Raw genomic sequence first — 25064 nt, 5'->3', positions numbered from 1 at the left:
CAGTGTCATCACTCTTTTGTCACATGCTTTTTACTGTACCTATGCTGCTGTCCAGTCTAAGCTCTCCTCGATGCTCCCTCTGGATCTCCAATTCTTTTTCACTGTCACCACCATCACTACCATCATCATCACTGTCGTACCGTGAGTGCAAGGCTGCTGTGTACTGTAGGAGCTGAGGAGCCTTGCGAAACAGCAGGTCTGGTAATCTGTGGGCCTCCAGCTGCTCATCCGCTTCTTCCTCTTCATCATCTTCTTCTTCCAATTCTCTGTCATACAGAGCTTAACAAACCCAGAACAAAGTTTGAGTCAAACAATTGTAGATGGCTGAAACACTATATTATAACTATAACACAAATGTCACTCACAAATGCAGGAGTGCTGGTCCCGATCCAAGCGGAAGCCCAATTCACAAAAACACTCATATGCTCCCAGGGTGTTGACACAGTCGTGTTCACAGCCTGAGGTCTCTGCTAGGCACTCATCAATGTCTGACAGAAGAATACACAAACAACACAGCTAAGAGAATAAAAAAGGCAAGTGAAGCCATTGTTATTGGGTGCATGTTGAGCACAGGTTTTTAGTGGCGATGCACACATTCGATGGCAGACGGCTCATCATTAAAAGAAATTAAAAAGACATTTCTTTTGCTTAACTTCAGAATACTCATTTGATTTAACTTCTTCTACCCATCTGGCAGTTCCTCTAGATTGTATAAAGTGTGCTCCTTAGTGAGCTAAATGTTCTGTTTTGCGTGTCCTGCACAACTGTGCCACAACACAGAAAACACTAAAAAGCCCCATGCTAACAATCTAGTTCTCTTACCATCACAGCCACAGCCGTCTCGATTCAGTCTGTGGCCAGCTCTGCAGCTGCACTCGTAGCCGCCTGGGTAATTTCTACAGAAGTGACGGCAGCAGGATTCCCCAGTGACACACTCATCACTATCTGAGGAAGGCACGCAGTGATGTAGAGTTGGTTTCAACAAATGGCCAGAAAGACACGAGCAGAGAGTCACAAAGTAAATGAAAATGAAAGAAAAGGAATAAAGAAACAAAGACAGAGAACTAGACTCAGAAGAAGAAGAGAAGTTCGTACCTACACAGGTCTTCTTGTCCCGGTCCAGCTGGTAGCCGTGGTTGCAGGAGCACAACGGGCCGCTGGTGGTGTGCTCGCAGTGATGAGAGCAACCTCCATTGTTCTTCTCACAGCTGTTGACGATCTCCATCTCAATACCTGGAGGAGAGAGGACCAAAACCACAATTAAAGCGCATAACCAGAGCTGAAACATAATATACTATTTTTTGTTTGTCCCAGCTGCAGATGAGGAGAGAAACAAATTCATTCTAAGCACAGATATAGTTCAAATTACAATGGAATTAGACAGGTAAAGTACATTTCTTTCTGCTTTTTTTAAGTGAACTTACATACTATAGCCATGAATTTATAATCAACATTCGTGATGTATGCCATGAGGATTGCTATTTTAGCCATCCCACAATTTTCCTAAAACTCTTAATGTTTTCAAGGATATGAGAATTCATGCATTACAAGCAAGCATACAAGTTAGAGGGCATCTTACACGCAATGCACTTATTTCTGCCAACATTTTATTTTGCAGTCATAAAGCAAATAAACATTCAACAATGTTTAACTTAAGTGTGAGTCTGCTCTATCTAGTTATATCTGTTGGTAACAAATTGTAGTACATCAGACACGTTAAAGTGGCAGTTGTCGAGAAACAAAATAGATACTGTTGTGTTTTCTTTTTTAGAGAAGGTAAGTTTGAGACCAAAACAATCTGTTGCAAATGTAGCTAAAGTGTGCAACATGAGTATGTTTTAGGATTAAAATGGCAAATTTATTAGGAGGATTTTCTCATTTGCACAAAGAAATGTGAAAGGCTTATTTTAATGTCTACAGCGTTTACTTACGGTAGCACTGCTTGCCATTAGCACCAAGTTCAAAGCCCGGATGACACACACAGCTGAAGGAGCCCAGCATGTTGACACAGCTGTGGGAACACTTGGCATGGCCTGAACTACACTCGTCAATGTCTATAGGAGACACAAAAAGACAAAACAAAAATCACATGAGCATAGGAAAGTTATGATGGCAAACAATTCACATCAAAGATCAGTTGCAAAACACAATAATCTATCTCAAGGTGATATTGAGACATAGTCTTCTTGTCCTCTTTAACCTAAGATGGTTGGTTAAATCACTGTTTACTCTCAGGACCAGAAGGGCCTGGTTTTTTATGGTTCATGCTGCAACATAAACACACACTTTTTGAAACAGATGCACATGTACATTGACACAAATAGTTCATACATCAATTCAGCGCCCACACACACACACACACACACACACACACACACACACACACACACAGCGCTACAAATGTCAACGTTCTCAGGCCCGTTGTAATATTTTGTGTGTATACAGTGTGTGTACAGTGGTTAAATTGGCTTTTGTAGGGAGGGGGAGCCCTTATTTACGGTGAATGGTCATCATTCAAAATCGCACCGTAAAATGACTTAATGTGTTTTTACACCAAAGGGGCTCTTTTTCCGGTATTAATGTGTAAGGTAGGGTTGATTAGTTATTCAAACAAAGAGAAATACTTTACAATTCACTTACTTATTATTATTTTTTACCTTTAGGCTAATGTTAACAGGCAGGCAACGGATTTCACCCTCGGAAAATGTATGAAATTGAACATGTTTGAAAATATTGGTTGGCAAATATGTAAACATCTTTTTAAACAAGAAAATGATGTTGATTTAAGAGAATCAGGGCCAATTTCTATATCCCAATTTTTTAAAGGCTCTGTTTCCAAAGTGTTTTCCCCCGTTTAATATCTCCGTTGACGTTCCATTAACCTGCTGATGTAAAGAGTTTTATGTCTGGAACTGAGGAAGCTAGCTACGAGATGAATTGTGACCATAAAACATTTGATTTGGCCCAAAAAAAAAAAAAAAGTCAAAGGTTCAAGACTGTGAACAGAAGACTTCAGTGGTAGCTGCTCGATCGCTCTAGCCGTTATTCACTTTCATGTTACTTATATGCCATGTATTTGCCAAGAGATGAAAAATGATTCAAGTGGAATAACAATATTTGGTGCCAGGGCCGTTTCTAGGACTTGAGGAGGTTCGGGGCTTAGCCCGGACCCATTTAAATAAACTGAATGCAATGCAAAACAGCGTTTGGCTTACCCAGCTTGTTAATAGCTGGTGTATGTTCATTTCAGCTGACCAGTTTGTAGATGTTATTTAGATGGCACCAACATTTGGCCTAATCATAACTGGTCTGGTAACCCAAAGGCCAAGGTTTTGTTTCCTGATTTGTTTGGTGACTTATGATGCAAGGTTTTTTTTTTAAACATTAAACACTTAATTTCCTACATTTTGGTGAATTTTTATGCACCTATTTCTACCTTTTTCTGAATCAATATGCCTGAAATATCTTAATGTAAAGGGAAACATAGATTACAATCCAAATATAAAAACATAATGGGATATATTGCAGTAAGGCTCTTAGGCATTCTGTATTGCTTTCATCTATTTAATCTCCTTTAGATCAACTTTTCTAATTATATCTGAGTCAGTACACATGTAGCCTAGGCATCATTTATTCTTCCCTCCTCTTTTGCATATTTTGTTGGGGATGTAACCTCCTTAAATGTGCATATGACAATTATTCACCTCAATGAGACATTATTCAATTTAATGTATTAATAAACCCCTGGACTGTAATATTTCAGATGTTTGAGCAAGATTTCTGCTAATGCCCAAAACTTTGTGCACATTCAAAATATATCTCATCCCATCTGTGTTCTCTGAGGTTTGGAGGAGTCGTGATAGTTTGTGAAAAATAAAGTTAAAATTGGCTATTACAAGAAAAAAGTCACTATATTTCAGAAAATAATCTACCTGCACCATAGTCTGCTGTGCATTATGTGATTGCTCTGCTGCTATGGTAGATCTCAGACCTCCTGACAGACACAGAGCCCCATTTGAGACTCTGGTCTCTGAATGAGCGAACGTTTAGGGAAGTGGCTGAACGCTGCTCTACATCGGAGGTGGAAAACCGAAACTACGGCAGAAATACATGGAGCTCAAACGCGACACATCTGCCGCAGCATGTCGACAGCAGAGCGCGTCCATAAAGCTGAAGCGATATTACAACTCACAGTTTCAAGTAAAAATAACATAACCATGTTTATAGTGGAGATAGCACAGGTGTTTGGGTGCAGCCAGCCATCCCAGAACACTGTGTGAAACAGGTGCCCCTTTGAGGACACAGACCTTGTATCACTTGACACAAAAGGGCTGCTAGTGAAGTGACACACGGCAGCTTAATGGCTGAAGGAAGCCTATTACTGCTCAAAGTTTAACACTATCATACTCCAGCTCTTCTTATCAAATGTAACAGTCACTTAACTCATGGTTACAAATGTAAACCAGCACAATAATGACAATTACCAGGCAACAAAACACTACATTCTAAGCAGACATGTTTAATGAACGGAATTATAAAGTTACATTTGTATTTCGAACAAATTGCAAACTTTTCAGCAAATTTTAATACAACTAAAGAGTTTTATGTCTGGAACTGAGGAAGCTAGCTACGAGATGAATTGTGACCATAAAACATTTGATATGGCCCAAAAAAAAAAAAAAGTCAAAGGTTCAAGACTGTGAACAGAAGACTTCAGTGGTAGCTGCTCGATCGCTCTAGCCGTTATTCACTTTCATATTACTTATATGCCATGTATTTGCCAAGAGATGAAAAATGATTCAAGTGGAATAACAATATTTGGTGCCAGGGCCGTTTCTAGGACTTGAGGAGGTTCGGGGCTTAGCCAGCATATAATCAACATTCGTGATGTATGCCATGAGGATTGCTATTTTAGCCATCCCACAATTTTCCTAAAACTCTTAATGTTTTCAAGGATATGAGAATTCATGCATTACAAGCAAGCATACAAGTTAGAGGGCATCTTACACGCAATGCACTTATTTCTGCCAACATTTTATTTTGCAGTCATAAAGCAAATAAACATTCAACAGCATAGTTATATTTGAGTTGAAATTTGAATAGGCTACATCACTTATCTGCGGTGTATAATTAATTTATTGTGTCCATGCTTTAACTTTGCTGTGAAAGAAGACTCTTTTTTTGTTGCAACACACACACACGCTTTTTTTTCAACTGATAACTTAACTTACATACCCAAGTTCAATCAACACATACATATCTGACAAAAAATTTAAATAGTCGACCCAATGAATAAATAATAAATTAACTTTCAAAAACTCATAAAGTTGAGTTCAAAATCCACAACTTGTATAAGCTCGTTCAGTTAAAAATAAGAAATAAGTGGACATAACTAAATGGGTCTGTACTTTTTTACAGTGTGTGTGTTTCCTCACCTTCACAGTTCTTGCCATCTCCAGCCAGTGTAAAACCAGGTCGGCAGCTGCAGTGAACCCGGCCGCCTTCTGCAAGACACAGCTGGGCGCAGCCTCCATTCCTGTCCTCACAGGGGTCCCTCACTGACACAAACACACACACACACACACACACACACACACACACACACACACACACACACACACACACAGGCAGAGAGAAGAGAGACACACACATACACAAAAATGTAGCCATGTCAGCACAGCAGGTGATTCTCTGACCTTGCTGGTTAGTTCATGAGCACATATCTCAAGTCCAGATTAACATGTAAATTTGACTTATGTATGTGCAGCTTCTTATTCAGAAAAATTACAAAAGTAAGTCTGGTTATGATATCTGAAAGATCCTGAGTAAAACTAACAAAAAACATTTGAAAGTCCAGGAGAAATCTGAATTCCTGCTCTTTACTGTGCAGTAACTGTTTCCAAAGCTGCTTCTCAAGTTCCTTTCCTCTCTACTTCCTCTCTTCCTACCTTGCACACTCCTTATTTCTGCTGTAATTTGGTCCAATTTGCAACTTTAGAAGCACCTAACTCATATCGGATAACCTACCCTACTGAACACTGTATGTTCAGCAATGTCTGATATATTCTCGCATTATGAGGACATCTGTTGGCAAAATGACTTACATTCACAGTGTCTCCCATCTCTCTTCAGCTGATAGTTCTTTCGACAGTCACATTTGTAGTGATTGTTCCCCATGTCCACACACTTATGCTCACATCCACCATTCAATACCGAGCAAGAGTTCACAGCTTATGAGGAAGAAAGACACAGAAACAAACATGGTAGATAAGCATAAATACACATCAGCTCTGGTGTCCAATTACATTAATTAATGGATGAAACTCTGACCAGTTTTAGGATATTCAAAATCTGAACTCACACAGGTTGACAGGTATAATTGAATTTGTTGGCAATCTAAAATGGCTTTCACACATCAACTCTGCAGCCATGTAATTATGGAAAACTCTAGGGTAAAGGCTGGAAACTGAAAAATGATAACCAAGACGGGTCCAGTGGGTACCGCTGGTTACTTTCTAATGATCTTTACATTCCATTACTCCTGTGATTTAATGATGTGCCAAATATGAAAAGCAGCTGTGTGCCTTCTGGGTGCTTTAAACACAGACATGATGACACTGAGGGGCTGTAAAAGAGAGAACGGCCGGCTTTTAACATTGATGACTTCAACAGACACAATTAGCTATCCCTCTGCCTCCATCACTATCCTTAACCACAATGCTGCAGTCCAAAATGTATTAAAAAAAATTAGACCACGAGCAAAAAAGGAGTTCTGATTTTTAGCGAGTAGCAAATTCACTCATTACCTACAGGTTTTATGGTGCTAAAGTTTGGTAATGTACTTTGTTATGATATCAGTCTGGTTTGTTTAGAGAAGTGGGCGTGGTTAGCTAAGGGTCAGAACTGATATGACATATGACACATGAGGGGGCGTGTTTGTGTGATGCTGATTTGGCGGGGAGGATGCGGTGGATGTGGAGGGTGCGGTGGATGTGGAGGATGCGGCGGATGTGGAGGATTCGGAGGATGCGGCGGATGCGGAGGATGTGGAGGATGCAGAGGATGCGGCGGATGCGGAGGATGTGGAGGATGCGGAGGATGCGGAGTTGCAGACCCGGAGCAAAGGGTGCTCCCGAAATCTTATTTTTTAATGTGTTGCATAATTCAAAAACAGAGATAGGGATATTCTTCCAGGTGTTCTCACACTTGTCTGACACTGTCAGAGTTGGTAGTTGTGGTTCTAATACTTTAATATTATATAATCTTTGTATAACATACAGATATTAGAGTGGTATCAATCTTCTTATCTAACTCGTGGCAAGAAAGTGAATAAGCGTATTTCTCAAAATATCAAACTATTCCTATACAGAGCAACTACATCTAACCCCAGAAGCCTAATTTTTCATACTGCATTGTATATGTGTTATTCCTCTACGCCACTGAGGAAATGTTTGCACAAATCCAGTGATATTAATAGGGAAGAAAATGCAGTGCATGGGAAGGAGTCAATTGACTTTCGAATTGGTTACCACAAGTGCAATAAGTACTTACCAATGCAGGTCCGACCATCAGCGTGCATGCGGAAGCCTTCACTGCACTCACAGTGATAAGAGCCTGGTGTGTCGACACACGTTTGCTGGCATCCTCCATTAAGCTCTTCACACTCATTAACATCTGAACACACATATATACACACATACTCATAACCATGCACATGCTCATTTAAAAACTACTCACAACTGAATATTGCCATAAACCACAAGACTGCACAATAACAAGAATCACTTTAGCAGACATTAAAACATCAGACTTGTTAGGAATGTCGGTCTGCTTCTGACTGTGTGAAGGACTTCATTTATAAGCATGCTGGTCCTGAACATGGCATAATTAAAAAGCCCATATAAACGGCCTCTCTGCTTGGTTGAACAATGACAGATTGAGAGAAATTGTAGGAAAATAAATGAACGTAAGCTTAAATTGAGCTTTTAAATTGAGTTTTTTGCGTTCTCAACTTTGAAGTAGTCTAATTAAAAATTCCATGTGCAGCAAGCCGAATAGAGTTTTTAGTATTACAGATTTAATTGTAATTGTATAATTTTGACCAGATCTCAAATTTATTCTCCATTTTATATTTTTTGTTACCTCTGAGTATATCAGCTATCATGTTTAAGCCCGACTATCGCCACTTCCTATTTTAATAGTGAAGACAAATACTAAAAACTTATTTTGAAAAGTGGGCCATTGAGCAAGAAACTGAATCACCACCAACACAATACCACACTGACCCTGTGCTCTGACTTCTCAAGGAAAAAATATACATGTATAATGTCTTTGGGATGAAATGATGAATGGCTTATCACGCTGTTCGTGCAGTAGTGTGCATGCAATCAATTTGTTTCCTGCACAGGAAGGAATTGCATAAGGCTGCACATGTGTCAGACTGAGGCTCATGTCCCACAGAGACAGGAGCAAGCTGAAAGAAGACAACGTACGTGAACGTTCTACTCAAGGATAATCAGGCTTTACTACACATCTGGACAACACATCACACATCCTCCCTAACCTCCTACCGGTTGTCATCTCTGACTCGCAAGGGCTTTTTCGGACTCACACTAGTGATGACAGAGCGTATGTGTGTGAGGGGGAAATAATGTTGCAATTTACCTTTTATTATGGTGGAGGGGGGGAGGGGGTTTTTAAACACTAAGCATGTGGTTTAGTTTATTTTTGAGCATGCAACACTACCATCATTTAGGTTTCTCAAAGGTCAAAGCACTTCCAGAGTAGTGCAAATATTAGAAATCGTTTTCAAATAGTTTGCGTGTGTGTGTGTGTGTGTGTATGTGTGTGTGTGTGTGTGTGTGTGTGTGTGTGTGTGTGTGTGTGTGCGAGTCTTTCCCTGCACTCTGACAGACCCGTGGGAATAGCCGTCTCCAAAATGATCTCAAGACTATTTTAATTAGCTTGTTTCCAATAATAGAAGCTAAAGGGCAGAGAGGAGATGTGGGGGGGGGTGGTAGAATATAATGAAGGCTTTTCACCAGTAAAATAATCCTTTTCATACCCTGCACATAGTGTGATTGAGGAATTTAAATTCATTTTCGCAATTTATTAAGACGTCTGAGCACTGAAACAAATAATCACTAGACAACAGCCAATGAAGAATCACATATTCATGAACCTGTCATTCTGGGCTATTTTGTACTTTAACACTTCGGCAGCTATTGTAGAGGATGCCTAACAAGCAAAACAATAGACGCTGGGGGGAGGTTTGTTAAGGTTAATATACTTTTTGGTCTCCTCATGTGAGAGGATTTCAATGGGAGACACACAATGGCTGCTTTTCATCGGTGGGTGGGGTGCTGTGTGCGGCAGCAAGGGTGGGAGTGATGGTGGTGGTGTTGGAGGTTGAGGGGCACAAGGTCTGTATGGTATTGCGTGACACCGTCTGGCTCGAAGCAGAGCTGCTGAGCTAGCATCTACAACTAGACAATGTAAAAGACCAAACATTTTAATGTGTGACCTTTATAGTACGTGTTTGCTTTAGCACTTAGTATGATTAGTTCTTTCAATCTTGACTACATTTTTATCTGAATTAATTTGATAAAAAGAGCAATGCAGAGAGGCAACTCAGTGGACTCTAAATGTCAAGGGAATTGATCTCACACATTTCCAGTTTCCAAAATGACATACTAACTTTACAAGTCCCTAAGAAATTCTGAAAATAACTCCTTAGCTGGTTTATGTTTCTTCAACAGTTCAAACCTCGCTGTCTTCCCCCATAAATATGACCACACATACAATTCACACAGAAGCCCGTAAAATAAGAACTTGACAGCTGCTGAAGCTGCTTCCATTTGTCTTTTCCACTGGTTAGACTTTAAAGTATTACTAAGTCACAATATCCTGTTTTAAAGGTTAACGAGCAGAGGTACTTGTTCTCACCTGTAGCTCTAAAGAACAAATGGGCCTCAGTGCCCAGCACTAACTCAACATATTTCAGCTGAGACGGCCAAACTGAGAAAGCATGGCGTCTGAGAAGAAAAGCTTTTTAAAAAGAGGTGCTATGTGTGTGCTTGCTTCAGCGCTTTACAGCCTGGAGTCTAGACGGTTTTCTAGATTTCAGTTGGTCAACTTAGTTTGGACAATTGAATTTTGATGATCTGACCTTTCTGCACAATCATAAGGGCCATTCAGTTCATTCAAATGGATGACATATTGTCCTAGAACAAATTTATTTTATGTATCTAGAAAATATGACAACCAACACACCAATGTTATTATTTTTTGGTACTATGTATTTAGCATGCCAGCTGTGCAGCGTACAAATGTTGGATCTTCGTCAAACAATGTTTTCTTTAAAACTCCAAGAGCTGGAAAGTTGTGTTTTTGTATACTAGAATTAGGAACAGGAAAAAGCATGAACGTAAAGGTATGCTGAAGGGTTATTGAATGAGTGGGTTCCTATATTGTTTTTGGGAGACTCAAGACCTCAAGCTGATGTAAACAATGCATGTTTCAGAACACGAAAGAAAATCTTGGCAAATTTTATGAGGTTGAAAATGGATTCAACATGTTTGTTAGACCTTACTTTATAATGACAGCTTCACATGATAAACTTATAATTTACCCCATTATGTGCTATAACACATGTTGTTCATATTTCACTAAGCAACATTTGTAATAAGACTAAAAGTAAGTTGTTACAGTATGCGTCATGTGTAATATTGGGGAAAAAAATATTTTTTTAAATTATGGGCATGTAATATTTGTTTATTTGTTATATAATTTATTACATGTAGTATATAAGTTTGTATACATCTACATCTAGATGTCCATCTTACCGTGGCATGCCTTGCCATCTGGCCCCAGTCGACTGCCTTCAGGACACTTGCAGTAGTAGCTGCCGATGGTGTTGCAACAGTACCCCTCACAGCCACCTTCATCCACTTCACATTCGTTAACATCTGAAAGAAAAGGATTAAAAGGTCAGATTTACTAACATAATGCACAGTCCACGAAACAGAAAGGTTTCTCACACCCTTTTAGCTAAACTTTCTCACTCTTTATGGAGTTCCTTCATATGTTGTTTAGTTATTTCCCTTTTCAGCAGAAAGGAAATCAACAAAACCTTTACAGCGTTTACTTTCACTCATCACTTTGTAGAGCATGACCCTGCTGGCTCTTGAGGCAATTTCTGTGACATAAATGCTCTGATGCCACGGAACTCCCATATGTAAAAAAAACTGTTGTTTCACCAACGGTTCACCAACTTCATAAGTTTGAAATTGAAAATGATCTACAGTCTCCAGAATCTTCTTCCTTATCACTTCATTGCATCAGCTATTTCCAAATAAGCCTTGTTAGCCCACTCTGTAAAGCATATTAACTGTTTTCATGGTCTTCCTATGTTTCTCATGTTCTTACTCGTCTCTGAGGGTGAAATGGTTTCCAGGTTGGTTACTTGTTTAGCTCTTGTACACCAGCAAAATCCCTCAGGCTCCTCATACTGCATATTGATTCGTATCAGCTGTGTATCACCACCAAAGAATGTCTTTAAACACATCTGACTTTGCTATACGCAAAAGTGCTTACTTAATTAATCTGTTACATCTACCAGTATTAAATTCATAGTGTACTGATCACTGGCTAAAATGTGTAACAGGAAAGATTTGCCTAATGTCGCTAACAACTACAAAGGTAGTTAGTTTCTGATTCAATATTTGCAGTCTTCATATTCAAGTAAGGGACTGTTCGTTGTTTAATTAAGGGGCCACCAGAGGTTTTTTGTGGCCTCTAACCTAAAAAGACATGACACTCCCCTTGTCAGTAATAATTTTCTTATGACCCTCCAAAATGATTTGAAAAAGAGGAATGACCCTCCCCTTCCATGCAAGTTTGCACTTAACAAAGAAGCACAGGTGCCATTTTATTTTTTACAGTCATGACATACAGGAGTTAATCTCTGCTTTCTCATCTTACACATCCCACTCCTCTGTTATGGTGTGGTGGCCATTTCAGTAGATTTACTCACTAACATTGTTGTGGAAACACAATAAGCATGGAAACTAAATGCACACTTCATGCATTACTACATTACTTCAAATACTAAGTTACTCCTCTAGTAAACTAGTATTCACATGAAATAAAACAATAAAACAGTGAGACCGTTCAGCAAAGGACAATGGGAAATAACAATTCAACACTGGTTGCTATGGACTTGTCACTAGGACTTGTATATTTTAGCACATAGGTAAAGGTGCCGAAGCTGAACATTATATTCCAAAACACATATGTTTATTTTTAAAGCAGATTTTAAATTACATTGTAACAATTTAACAATTCGCCCTTATGAAATCCAATCGCAGCACGGCTGTTTTGGAACGCAATAGACAGACGCTTAAATTCAACTAAAATGTAACGGTGAACAATCAGTGTTGGACCTACAGTCTGTTGAGATGCCTCTCCAAACTCACCATAAAAGGTTAAGACACGTTAAGAAAAAAGATCCGTATTTTGCCGTAATCCAATGACACGGAAAAAAGTAATCCACAGGGATCAGTAGATCCACAAACAGAGTCGATGTAGGCCTTGCTGTGTATCCAGCAAGGCCGATACGAGCGTCACATTCACCAGCCAGCTCCAAACAGGTGAACGAGGCCTCTCCACTTCGCCGTTTAAACAACATATACAAGTCCAAATCTACACAAAACCCGCAATCAATCAGTAAGCTGACATCACATTTATATACATGGCATTTATTGCAAGGTTGGCACTGCAAGATGTCCAGACTAGTGCAACAGTAACTTTCGTTTTTTGAGTCCTGCTGCTCCCATCGTCAGCCAGGTAATATTTTTTTTTACTAAAGCAGTATATGAAATCAGATGTATTACCTACCACCATTTAGTTGTTTTGTGTTATTTAAGATATTTATAAAATATCTGGTCGTAATTATTCCACTCATTTTTTAAACAATGCAATTACCCATTTGAGCCACCAGGGGGGCAGTGCTCCTCCTGCCCCCCAGCAAACTCTGCGTATTCGGTCAGACTCATCTGCTAGGCGGCCGAGACTGAGAGCTACATGGATAAATATGCACCAAACAAGCCACTTTGACGTTTTGCTCTTTTCATGAATAAAAAAGTTGCGTGACCTGCTATATATGTGGTGTAACATACAACATATCAATATATTGTATAATAATATTATATATTTTTTTACAAATTAAGTTGAAAAAACAATTGTGTTTCTGTTAACTTTCCTGTGATAGAAATGCATGCATCCCTGATGTTGTTTCATGCCTTTGTTATAAGTGGAAATGGTATGTGTATAAACAACAGGTAAGATGAATTTTGGATGCCTGTCAGATGGTGGTCAATGAGTACTTGAGTGAAAAGCAAGAGCAAATGTAGAATATTCCTGGACACAGTATTCCATTTAATGTCCATAGATCTTTGTATGAACTTTATCCTTATGCTTGTAGAAACTGATTAAACTGCTGTTACTGCTACAGTAAGTTCTAGTTTACGAGGCAGCAACTTAGCCAAACTTTTCAGGAGATGGTGACAGAGAAATGCATTGCACTTGCATGGACACGCCCTGTCAAAGAGGAAGACTAAGGTAACAGAGAAGACAGGAAATTTAATTTAGTATTGTCCCCCATCTGTTAAAGGACTTAACAGGATTCCTTGGCTACATGTTGAGCAATAGTTTGTTTATCTTTGAATAACAGAAACAGAAATTTCAGAAGCACAACTTTGAAATAAAAAGAGTTTATTAAGTTAACAATATGTTTGCCACTTTGTCTGTGTAGATGAAGAGTACATGATAAATCAAGGTATGCCTATATAATCATGGTGTATCAAATTACAGGTGGTTACTCTGTTAAATTAACCCACAGTTGCCTAGGGCTCTTCTTTAATAAACAAGGAAGTGTATCTGATCATTACCAAGTTTGTAATTAAGGTTTTGAATACTTGTTTAGGCTTTGTATGGGCACAGTGTAATGTCCCATCCCCTGGTGTTTATGTAAAGGTTAATCTAAAGCACATATTGTTAAATGCATTGCCAATAAGCAAAAGCCAACATAGATGCACTCCAAAGCCCCTCTGGTAAAAAACCTGAAAACAATTTCTGTTTTAGGTTATGTCTACACTGTATTTCATCTGTTTCTCTAACCAGGAAGATACCCATGGAGCATGGACAACTTGGCCAGTACAATAAACAGACAAGGGTATGATAATCAGCCCTGTATTGCTCAGATAACATGTATTTTCCTCCATATGTGTGCACATGAATAAACGTGTACAAAAAACACATTGACGCAAAATGGCACAAAACCACAGCAGTCTATGAGGGCGAAATTGTCTCCAGCTGACCATATGAGATGCATTATCGATTTTCTATTCAGATTGTTTTAATCGATGGGGTGCAAAGCACAGTAGTTTCGACGGGTGGTGCTGAATTATTACAACCATGTGTATTTCCCAAGAATCTTCCTCGTGGAGAGGAAGCGATACGAACGTGTTTGTTACAGTAGGTGAAACAAACCATAGAAGAACCGCAGCTGAAGCAAGGTCATAGAAACAAATGTTTTTCTTCAGTAGTTATTACTACTTACTACATCAGCTAGTAAAGGGTAATAATTGTTTATTTCCTGATTTACATTGTTATGTAGTAAAGTCTGCAGCAGGTAATGCATCAGCAACGTTGGTGAGAAGAAAAGCAAGGAAAGTAGCGCTATGAACACTGCAAAAACGTTGGCTATATAGTTGAATTGTGGAATTGTTGGTAATGTGGCCCTCTGTAGAATTTTGCAGGACCTCAGAAACTAAGGATGGGTCGCCATGATTGTTTTTCAGGCCACACCCACACTTGGTTTCTAAGGGCAGGCAGTGTAATCACATCTGGAGAGGCAGACTTTGTTTCAGAAATTTCTACAGATGATGATTTATTGGGCAGATTGTTTCAAATTTAGGCTTTGCTACATGCAAATGTTGGTAATGTGCATTTCTTTCCTCAGCAATGGATAATCAAATGGCAGGGTGACCTTGCTCACAGCAGTTGGCTACCCTGCCTTGGCTTTTACAAGCCTTTACTTACACAGTAGTCCAGCATTCAGCACATTTCCCCTCACTAAAGGGGGATCTAAAAAAAAACTTCTCTCTAAACCTGAAAAATGTTCACACACATAGTTGCACACTGAGAAACAACCTTGCTCTGCACTTTTCATTATGGCCCCAAAACCTCAGGGCTATGCCCCCTTACACATCCCCACTTTGATCCCGCAGCTCCTGAGAACCCTTGTGAGCTCTCCAGATCAGCTCGGGGTCATTTGCCATCATCATCAAGAAGATGGTGAGCAGAGAGAGAAACCAAATTTGAACAAACAAACATTCAGGCCCTGACAGGGTATTGAGGAAGGTTCTGGGCAACATGATATTTACTAGGCAGCAAGTCACATGTTGCTCAAGAGTGACCAGTTAGCGATGCCTAGCATGTGGTGACCAAACTGCACTGCCAGTCAACTCATGACCATTCATAAATATAACCCTTGTTTTAACTGCAGCCTCAAATAAAGACAGAATTTAACACAGTTTCATGATCCAGGTTTACAAATGTTGCCATTTTTGACTTTGTGGCTTGGCCTTTCAAAAATGTCATCAGTCATGCTCTGCATCTCTGACCAAATCTGACGGTCATCAAATTAACATTATTCTGGAGTAAAAGTGCTTTAACAGGACAACGAGATTAGCTGACTTGTTAGTGACTCTTGAACCAAACATTCATGAAAAGATTTAACTACATAATGTATCATCATTTGAGAGACTTAAGGGATTGATTCACAGCGATTGAATGAAATATAAATAGATTTACTGAAGACAAGTCTGTCGTGCATGCAGCCAAAGAAATACACGAATGGTTTGTACAACAATCAGTGTAAGGGAGGTGAAGAATGGAGCTTTGCTCTGAAGACAAAGCTGAGAAGAATCAACCTGGTATCTGCACACTTTCTGAGCACATCATTCAATGACTTTTTAGAAATTGTAATACCTACAAAGATGGTGGCAAGCGATAAACCCAAATACAAACTTTTAAACATCTCTTCAGAAACGTATACAGTCAGGTCCATAAATATTGGGACATCGACACAATTCTAATCTTTTTGGCTCTATACACCACCACAATGGAGTTGAAATGAAATGAACAAGATGTGCTTTAACTGCAGACTTTCAGCTTTAATTTGAGGGTATTTACATCCAAATCAGGTGAACGGTGTAGGAATTACAACAGTTTGTATATGTGCCTCCCACTTTTTAAGGGACCAAAAGTAATGGGACAATTGGCTGCTCAGCTGTTCCATGGCCAGGTGTGTGTTATTCCCTCATTATCCCATTTACAAGGAGCAGATAAAAGGTCCAGAGTTCATTTCAAGTGTGCTATTTGCATTTGGAATATGTTGCTGTCAACTCTCAATATGAGATTCAAAGAGCTGTCACTATCAGTGAAGCAAGCCATCATTAGGCTGAAAAATCTAAACAAACCCATCAGAGAGATAGCAAAAACATTAGTTGTGGCCAAATCAACTGTTTGGAACATTCTTAAAAAGAAAGAACGCACCGGTGAGCTCAGCAACACCAAAAGACCCGGAAGACCACGGAAAACAACTGTGGTGGATGACCGAAGAATACTTTCCCTGGTGAAGAAAAACACCCTTCACAACAGTTGGCCAGATCAAGAACACTCTCCAGGAGGTAGGTGTATGTGTGTCAAAGTCAACAATCAAGAGAAGACTTCACCAGAGTGAATACAGAGGGTTCACTACAAGATGTAAACCATTGGTGAGCCTCAAAAACAGGAAGGCCAGATTAGAGTTTGCCAAACAACATCTAAAAAAGCCTTTACATTTCTGGAACAACATCCTATGGACAGATGAGACAAAGATCAACTTGTACCAGAGTGATGGGAAGAGAAGAGTATGGAGAAGGAAAGGAACTGCTCATGATCCAAAGCATACCACCTCATCAGTGAAGTATGGTGGTGGTAGTGTCATGGCGTGGGCATGTATGGCTGCCAATGGAACTGGTTCTCTTGTATTTATTGATGATGTGACTGCTGACAAAAGCAGCAGGATGAATTCTGAAGTGTTTCGGGCAATATTATCTGCTCATATTCAGCCAAATGCTTCAGAACTCATTGGACGGCGCTTCACAGTGCAGATGCACAATGACCCGAAGCATACTGCGAAAGCAACCAAAGAGTTTTTTAAGGGAAAGAAGTGGAATGTTACGCAATGGCCAAGTCAATCACCTGACCTGAATCCGATTGAGCATGCATTTCACTTGCTGAAGACAAAACTGAAGGGAAAATGCCCCAAGAACAAGCAGGAACTGAAGACAGTTGCAGTAGAGGCCTGGCAGAGCATCACCAGGGATGAAACCCAGCGTCTGGTGATGTCTATGCGTTCCAGACTTCAGGCTGTAATTGAATGCAAAGGATTTGCAACCATGTATTAAAAAGTGAAAGTTTGATTTATGATTGTTAATCTGTCCCATTACTTTTGGTCCCTTAAAAAGTGGGAGGCACATATACAAACTGTTGTAATTCCTACACCGTTCACCTGATTTGGATGTAAATACCCTCAAATTAAAGCTGAAAGTCTGCAGTTAGAGCACATCTTGTTCATTTCATTTCAACTCCATTGTGGTGGTGTATAGAGCCAAAAAGATTAGAATTGTGTCGATGTCCCAATATTTATGGACCTGACTGTAGGTGCAGTCACAGATGCTTTGTTTTTGTAGTCTATGGACACTTGTAGACTTTTAGTTTAAAACATAGGTGTCCTGGGCATAGAATTGGAGGTTGGAACTACTTTTATTCATTGTTGTACATAAACAGGATTGCTAATAGAAAAGTAATCATAAATATTTCCAGATGGGGCACGTTAAACCTTCTCTTTGTGCATAACAAGAGCTCTCAGATGCTCATTGTGAACCATGGCCTTGAGTGGTTTATTGCCTTATTAACTCAGTATATCTCATTACATGTGTACTGTACCTGTAAACAGCCCCTTGCTGTCTCTCAGAGAGACAATCTGGTTAACTGTGACACAAAGTATTCATGGAAACCAAATCTATTTGACTTTGAATCTGAACAGTGTTACACATGTTGGCATTACGATGCCATGGTTCAGCTGTCGTGCATCAGGGACGTATCACACAGGCCGCCCACCCACATGCATTACATATGCATGCATGCAATTATTTTAAGTCTCCACGGACCTGCCTGATGTCAATAGTGGACTTTTATCCTCTAAGATAAAAGTTCTTAAAAATATAACATTATCAAAACAAGTTGGGCCTTTTTCCTAATGCATCCAGTACACTACACAATCATGTTCGTTGCCTTAGAAAAGATGCGTTTATTGCTAAGATTTTTGGGGGAACCGTCCCTTCCATGATTCTCTTTCTGTTAAGCATACATGTTTCAGGACAACAGATCATGATATCATGGAAACCCGACAGGAACAAACTTGTCACCCAGTATTTTTTTTGGTATAGAAGCAACACATTTATTAAAAATGTTATCCCTTTGGGTCCATGACCCCTGATACCCAAACACCTGCTGCCTTTTCCTCGATATTTACCAGTCCTGACTCCCTCGTGTGGCCTCTGAGTTCGTACCTACAAATCTGGATGATCAATCTTCATCTCAGTGATGGACTGACAGGATAGCTGACACATACCATTTACGTCAACAGAGACATTATTTAATACATTTTGGAAGCACATCTGTATGTCTTCTTTTTCCATATTTTTTAAACTCAGCCATTCCCTGACACCATTTATTTGTTCTGTCTTACATGCAACTTTGAAATACTATTATTCTTCAAATTCGTAGTTCAGAGTCAAATGGAAAGTGTTGGTCTCTTGTTGGTTTATGAATGGTGGCGATAATGCTTTCCCATCAGGTAACGGAGAGAACAGACAGCTGCTTGAATGTTCTTGTGTTCTCTGTAGACAAACATCGGCCAAGGAGTCCCGATTCCTGCTTATCTCATTAGGTGTTATTGACATTACTTGTCCTCTCCAGTACAGCACCTCCCTTGTCCAATTTCTACAAGGACCAACGCTCCTCCTCCCTCTAAAAAAAAATACTTTGATATTAAATAAATCAACAAACCTTCAACCATGTGTCTATTCCCCTCGTGTTAAAAACTTTAGGCAAAAAAAGTCCAGATCAATAACTGAATCAGCAGCTGCGTGGCATGTCTCTCGTTGCTGTTTAACGAATGTGGAGAGCTTGTATCTCAGACCTCAGTGGTTGGAAGTGATACTCAGACCTAAAGTGATTTACAGTATCTTCCTTTCTAGATGGAAATTGAGTCTCTGGCAGGAATTATTCATATTTGCTACAATTCTCTATTCCCACATTTCTATTGTAACAAATGGAAATAGAAAAGGAATGCAACTTATCAAAACAACTTGTCTAAGTCTAAGAATAAAGTCTGCAACGCTCATCTCTTAAAACAAACATCTCAATTGATTTTTCCGAAAGTAAAAGATATTTGATATTGGGGAATAAATAAGAACTGTCAGGACTATTGTAGAGACAGCTAATAAGGCTGTAAAATCACTGCGGTTTGTAATATTTCAATGCTGAGATGTTCCACCTGATGATTTGATAGGCTCACTCCCATCTCCCATTTCCTTTACTCCATCAGCTCTTTGAATTCTTCTTTGGCCTTATCGCAGCCAGTAATGCACTCATTATTTTAATCTGCTAGCTGAAAGTGCAGGGCAACAAAACGTATTGCTTATTATGATTATTTATAGGGCTGTCAGCATTAACGCGTTAATCGCGATGCGATTGAGGGCCGAGCATAATGCATAATTTGTTTTTAGTATCCTTCTTTTTTTTAACTTTCTTAAAAAGTATCGGTTCAGGCACCGTTAAGGCACCGGTACCGTTTTAAAAGTACCGCTTTAGCACCGGTGTCCAAACCAAACAATACCCAACTCTAATATTGACTCTAGATTCAAATGTGTGACTAGATTAAATATATAATAAACAAATACAAATCTTAAAATCAAGTTCATAAAGTCATTTTCTTTGCATTCATTTGATTCCCAATCAAGATAGACTGGTAAGAATTGCTTTCCATTGTTAATATGTACTTAAAAACAGTTCTGAAATGCAAAATAATAGAATTTTAATCATGTGATAAAACATGTGATTAATTGCGATTAACTATAGAAATTCAACGATTAATCGCGATTAAGAAAATGTAATCGTTTGACAGCCCTAATTATTTATTATTCATTGGCTCTGTACATTGATGCAGCTGCATTGCTGCGGTGATGTGTGCATTTACGGTTTTGTCTTTGAAAATGTTTTGGGGAGCACTAAGTGGCAGACACAAAGTTTGGTCACGTGTTTTGTTTGGATATGATTATCTAATCAACCACTGCTCTCAGTTCTGAGTATCGTCTCTCATGCTCCTCACAATCCACTTGTGTCCAAACTGAAATTTTACAACAAAAATTCCACAGATTATAATGAAATTGTGTACAGACATTCATGTTCCTCAGATGATGAATCCTAATGACCTACTTTTCCTATAGCACCACCATGAAATGGATATTGTAAGTTTTGAGTAAAATGTTTTAACAACTACTGTATTGGATTGCTATGAAATTTGGTACAAACATTCATGGTGAATATTGTGATCACTTTGGTGCTCCTCTGTCTTTTAATTATTGAAATTATAATGTATCCAGTTTAAAAAATAAAAAATAAAAAAAATACCTGCAAAACTAATGACATTCTCATCAGCCACAACATGCTAAACTAAGATGTTGAACATGACAAACATTATGCCTGCTAAACATCATGTTAGCATTGTCGTTGTGACTATGTTAGCATGCTGACATCACCAATTAGCTCAAAGCACTGCTGTGCCTAATTACAGCCTCAGCATGGCTGTAGACTCTTTCTTGTTTTATTTTGGAGATGCACCCATCAACCTATACTAGTATGTTGCTGCTGTTCAAAGCTTAAAAAGCATGTTTATAATGCTTCTCAACCATTTACAGAGTTGTAGCTCCATGCTTATGCCCATACAACAATATACATATTTTTGTATCTTGGGAAAGGTGGCTACCGTGACAGAAAACAAGTTGCACTTTCTGGTTACTTTAAAGAGCATTTTAAGCAGAGGAAAGAAAGATCCATCAAGGGCTGTTAGGAAAAACACAAGATCCTGTGAACTAGACCAGAGGTCAAAGGTCGTTCATAGACAGCTGAGGAGCTTTAAGGAACCTGTCACAGAGAGGAAAGTGAGCTTCAACAATCAGCTCAATAGTAAATAAAGACGAGACAAACAGGGATTGTTTTCAAGATGTTGCATTGAATGTAATGGACAGCTGGCTTGAGAAAGGGATACAATCAATCAAGGCTTTCAATTGTGAGGAAGAAAACCAGTTGTCCTTATTTCCTCATTCAAGCACACAATAATAAAGTGAAACATAGAACTAGTGTTCGAGTCACATTATGATCAAGATGGGAACTAGCATTGGAAAACTACATGTATTTCTCCCTCTCTTCTCACTGCAGTGTCTACGTAAGGTTTTGGACCACATGGTCACATGCTTCTACCACCTCACACCAGCAGCTTAAATGTTTCCCATTTGTCCCTTAAACACAGAATTTATGCTTTAATATAATGGAGATTCTTTTAGAGACTGTATAGTTTATGCTTGAATCAGATGGGACAGTCTTAGTAGGACACAGTTTCGCCACTTGTTGTGCACATATTTCTTATCTTTTTTCACAGATGAGTTGAATGATCAAAACTGGGTGCTGTTCTAATTTTGTAAGCAGACACTTGACCCATTGGATACAGGTTGCACACTTAGCCAAGTACATGCATCACTTAACATGAGAACTGAATTACAGAAGGTGATTCATAAGCAGTCATAAACAAAACTGCCATGATTACCACAATTGTATATTCTTTAGTATTAATAATGATACAATGAACTGCAAACATCATGAACTGATAAACAACAGTGAACAACATGACTTCTTGTACACCTTAGAGGGTATTCCATTCAAGGGATTCAGTGACTTTTAGAGGATGTGCAAGAAAGTGTCAACTCACACATGCACAGTGTGAAGGGTAAGTCAATGGGGTGTTTACATTAGTCTGCACAGTTTTACTAATCACACAGTCTTGAGAACTTAAGTCTACAATTGAGATGATGATCCTACCAGATTTAAGTTATTAATGAACAAATGTGTTCTGAAACAACACCAGGACAACTGCCCTTTAAGTCCAACCTTTTGCTCTTTATCTCCATGAAAGCATCTGTCAACTTCTACATCTGGAAAAGCCATCCTGTTTGCTTCACCAGTTTTCCACAGTGAGTATGAAACGTGGCTGTAGATTTAAATGCCTTATGTTCAGCAAATATGAGACTACTTGGCATCTCACAGGCTGATTTTACTTTTGTGCTTAGAATGATTGTAAAATGTTCCATACAAATTGATTTTAATATTGGACTAGACTTAATCCATGTCTATAAAGTTAACCATGAAACATCTAGAAAAACATCATGTAACACATGTACTCAGTTAAACAGCTTCAATACTATTTACCATTGTCATAAATTTGACCAGTTCCCTGATGCATACTGTAGGTGCCTGTTGAAGCAATAGTTCCTCCCAACATGAAAATGAGTTCAGCTCTATGAACAGTATATTCCAAAAAGAGCAAATATTTACAATAAAGCTACACTCCAAAAAGCTCATACTAAATAAAATCATCGTCATTCCCTTTTCTGTAACCAAACAGCTGCACTATTGGGTCCAAAAGTTAGACTTTATCCAGTGTTCTGACTAACGAGAGTCAAAATATTCTATATTTCACTATCTTGCTCAACGGCCGTTATTAGTTAGTAAAGTGAGCATGATTGATGAGTGAGTTTATTTTCCTAATGCTAACACTTCATGGCCATAGCCAACCCATGTTCAAGGAGGATCCTTTAATCTGAGATTGCTGCACTGCTACTGTAGGAATCTCACAGTGAGCTTTGGGAGCACATGGTCAATCACACAGGCTATTAGCTCCAACCTGCTCAGCATTAACCTGGTAAACAATGGTGCCTTGATGCATTTGGAGAGATGAGGGTGTGCGTGTTTAGTGTGTGAGAACTTCCCTGCCATATGGTAGCCATTAGTACGGTGGCTGACAGGGGTAAACGCACTGCAACTTAATGAAACACACGCAAATGGACTAAACACAATCAAATTAAGAAAACATCTTCATTAATTTGACAAATACAGAAACGATGCAAAAAGAAAAGCACACAATCCAAAAAACAGAAACAATGCTAAAGAAAAGCACACAATCCCCAAAAATAATGCAACAAAAAAGAATGCTGCATATTACACAACGGAAGTTCTCCAGGCCTCTAGGGGGAGCGCTAAGTGGAACAGCTTGATTTTCACCCCCATGGGGAGAGAGCGCTCTGCCTTTTTATTACCATGAATTTACAGACACGTCTCTGCTGATTGAGTATCGCGTGTGGCCTGAGCCAATAAACTAGAGACACACCCACCAAACAAGAGAAAACATATCTCAAACATAGACTTAATATTTACAGTCTATGATCTCAAAGCAGTTGTACACTGTTTCACAATGGTGCACACCGTTCTGAGATTGAATGTGCCCCGGCTCTCTCTCTCTCTCTCTCTCTCTCTCTCTCTCTCTCTCTCTCTCTCTCTCTCTCTCTCTCTCAGTGGGGTCGGTTCCACTTAGCGCTCCCCCTAGAAGCCTGGAGAACTTCCGTTGTGTAATCTGGATGCAGAGTTTTTTTTGTTGCATTTTTTTTCGGGGATTGTGTGCTTTTCTTTTTGCATCGTTACTGTATTTGCAGCGCGTTTGCTAAATGCTGCGCATGTGTTGTCAAAGTAATGAAGATGTTTTCTTAATTTGCTTGTGTTTAGTCTATTTGCGTGTGTTTCATTAAGTTGCAGTGCGTTTGCCCCTGTCGGCCACCGTACATTAGGGCTCTAACGAGCTTCTTCCTCTGATAGCTATGCTTAGCATGTAGCACTTGCATTATCCAATCTGTCCTCTTGCCAGCCATGCTAGCTCTAAGCTTGTGTCTTGGCATATGATGCCTACATCCGCACCGTTAATGGCAGACTTGAGGAACACAGAGCTTAAAGAAGTGAATACTGCCATCTTAGTCTCATTGTAGTTCTAGACAGACATATGTTTATGGAGGAGGAAGAGTCACACAAAATGTCTGCTGTTCAACAGCTTTGTTATCTAGTGAATTATGATACATCCTCTCCTTGTGCATCCTGGACATCCTCAACCTGACCGTGTGATGGATTCACTATTAGTCACACAACTTTAGTGTTCAGCTTCCTGTCAATAATAAAAAAAATACAGAAAGTGGAACAGCTTGTGGCTGACATTGCATGTGGGGGGAAAAAGCAATATGTTATTGTACTTTTCTCACAGCAGCTTTGGTTCAAACAATACGCCACCTGGCCTTTTAAATCTTTATAGAGGAAATGTTTGTACTTAAAAATCGATTTAACTTTTCAGCAGGCAAATGATCTTCAAAACACGGCAAGAAAACATTTGACAGACATTTCTTTGGTGCTTTGCAGCCTTTGAATTCTCTGTAGTTTTGTTAATTAAACACTCAAATGTTTGCTCTGGTGGTTCAGACAAGGTTGTCTGCATTACTGGAAGGTCTGATGTATTCTGCCAGAAGCTGCAGTGGCTTTTAAGTCAGTTTTCAACAGCTAATCGTTACCATAAATGATTGCCTTAAGTAATATTTTCACAATGTTTTTGCTCATACAGTTTTGGATGTCCAAAGAAAATGTCTAAGGAGAAAAGTACTGATTATTCAGTGTCAATTATATTACACCAATCCAGCCAAATTCAAAGGAATCTGTTCGTCTCTGAAGGCTTACATTGTTAACATAGTTATCAGTGAATCTTTTCAGTAACCTCTAATAAACAGAATGGGAGAGCTGTA

General features: G+C 39.1%; 1 protein-coding gene across 1 annotated transcript in view; it reads right to left on the bottom strand.

Moving 5' to 3' along the window:
• The window catches only part of egfem1 (EGF-like and EMI domain containing 1), a 60738-nt gene that overhangs the window by 27410 nt on the left and 8264 nt on the right, over positions 1-25064 (bottom strand). Inside the window, exons 5-13 of the mRNA XM_078246454.1 lie at positions 10845-10967; positions 7552-7674; positions 6105-6230; positions 5436-5558; positions 1932-2054; positions 1096-1233; positions 823-945; positions 366-488; positions 40-279 (exon numbers count right to left, since the gene is read on the bottom strand). Coding sequence (XP_078102580.1) covers positions 40-279; positions 366-488; positions 823-945; positions 1096-1233; positions 1932-2054; positions 5436-5558; positions 6105-6230; positions 7552-7674; positions 10845-10967 — 1242 coding nt within the window. The remainder of the gene's footprint in view (positions 1-39; positions 280-365; positions 489-822; positions 946-1095; positions 1234-1931; positions 2055-5435; positions 5559-6104; positions 6231-7551; positions 7675-10844; positions 10968-25064) is intronic.

This window comes from Sander vitreus, chromosome 3 (genome assembly GCF_031162955.1).
Source record: "Sander vitreus isolate 19-12246 chromosome 3, sanVit1, whole genome shotgun sequence".
Lineage (NCBI taxonomy): Eukaryota > Metazoa > Chordata > Actinopteri > Perciformes > Percidae > Sander > Sander vitreus.
The sequence above is the reverse complement of the archived record's forward strand: the minus strand, read 5'-3'. Positions and strand labels throughout refer to the sequence as shown.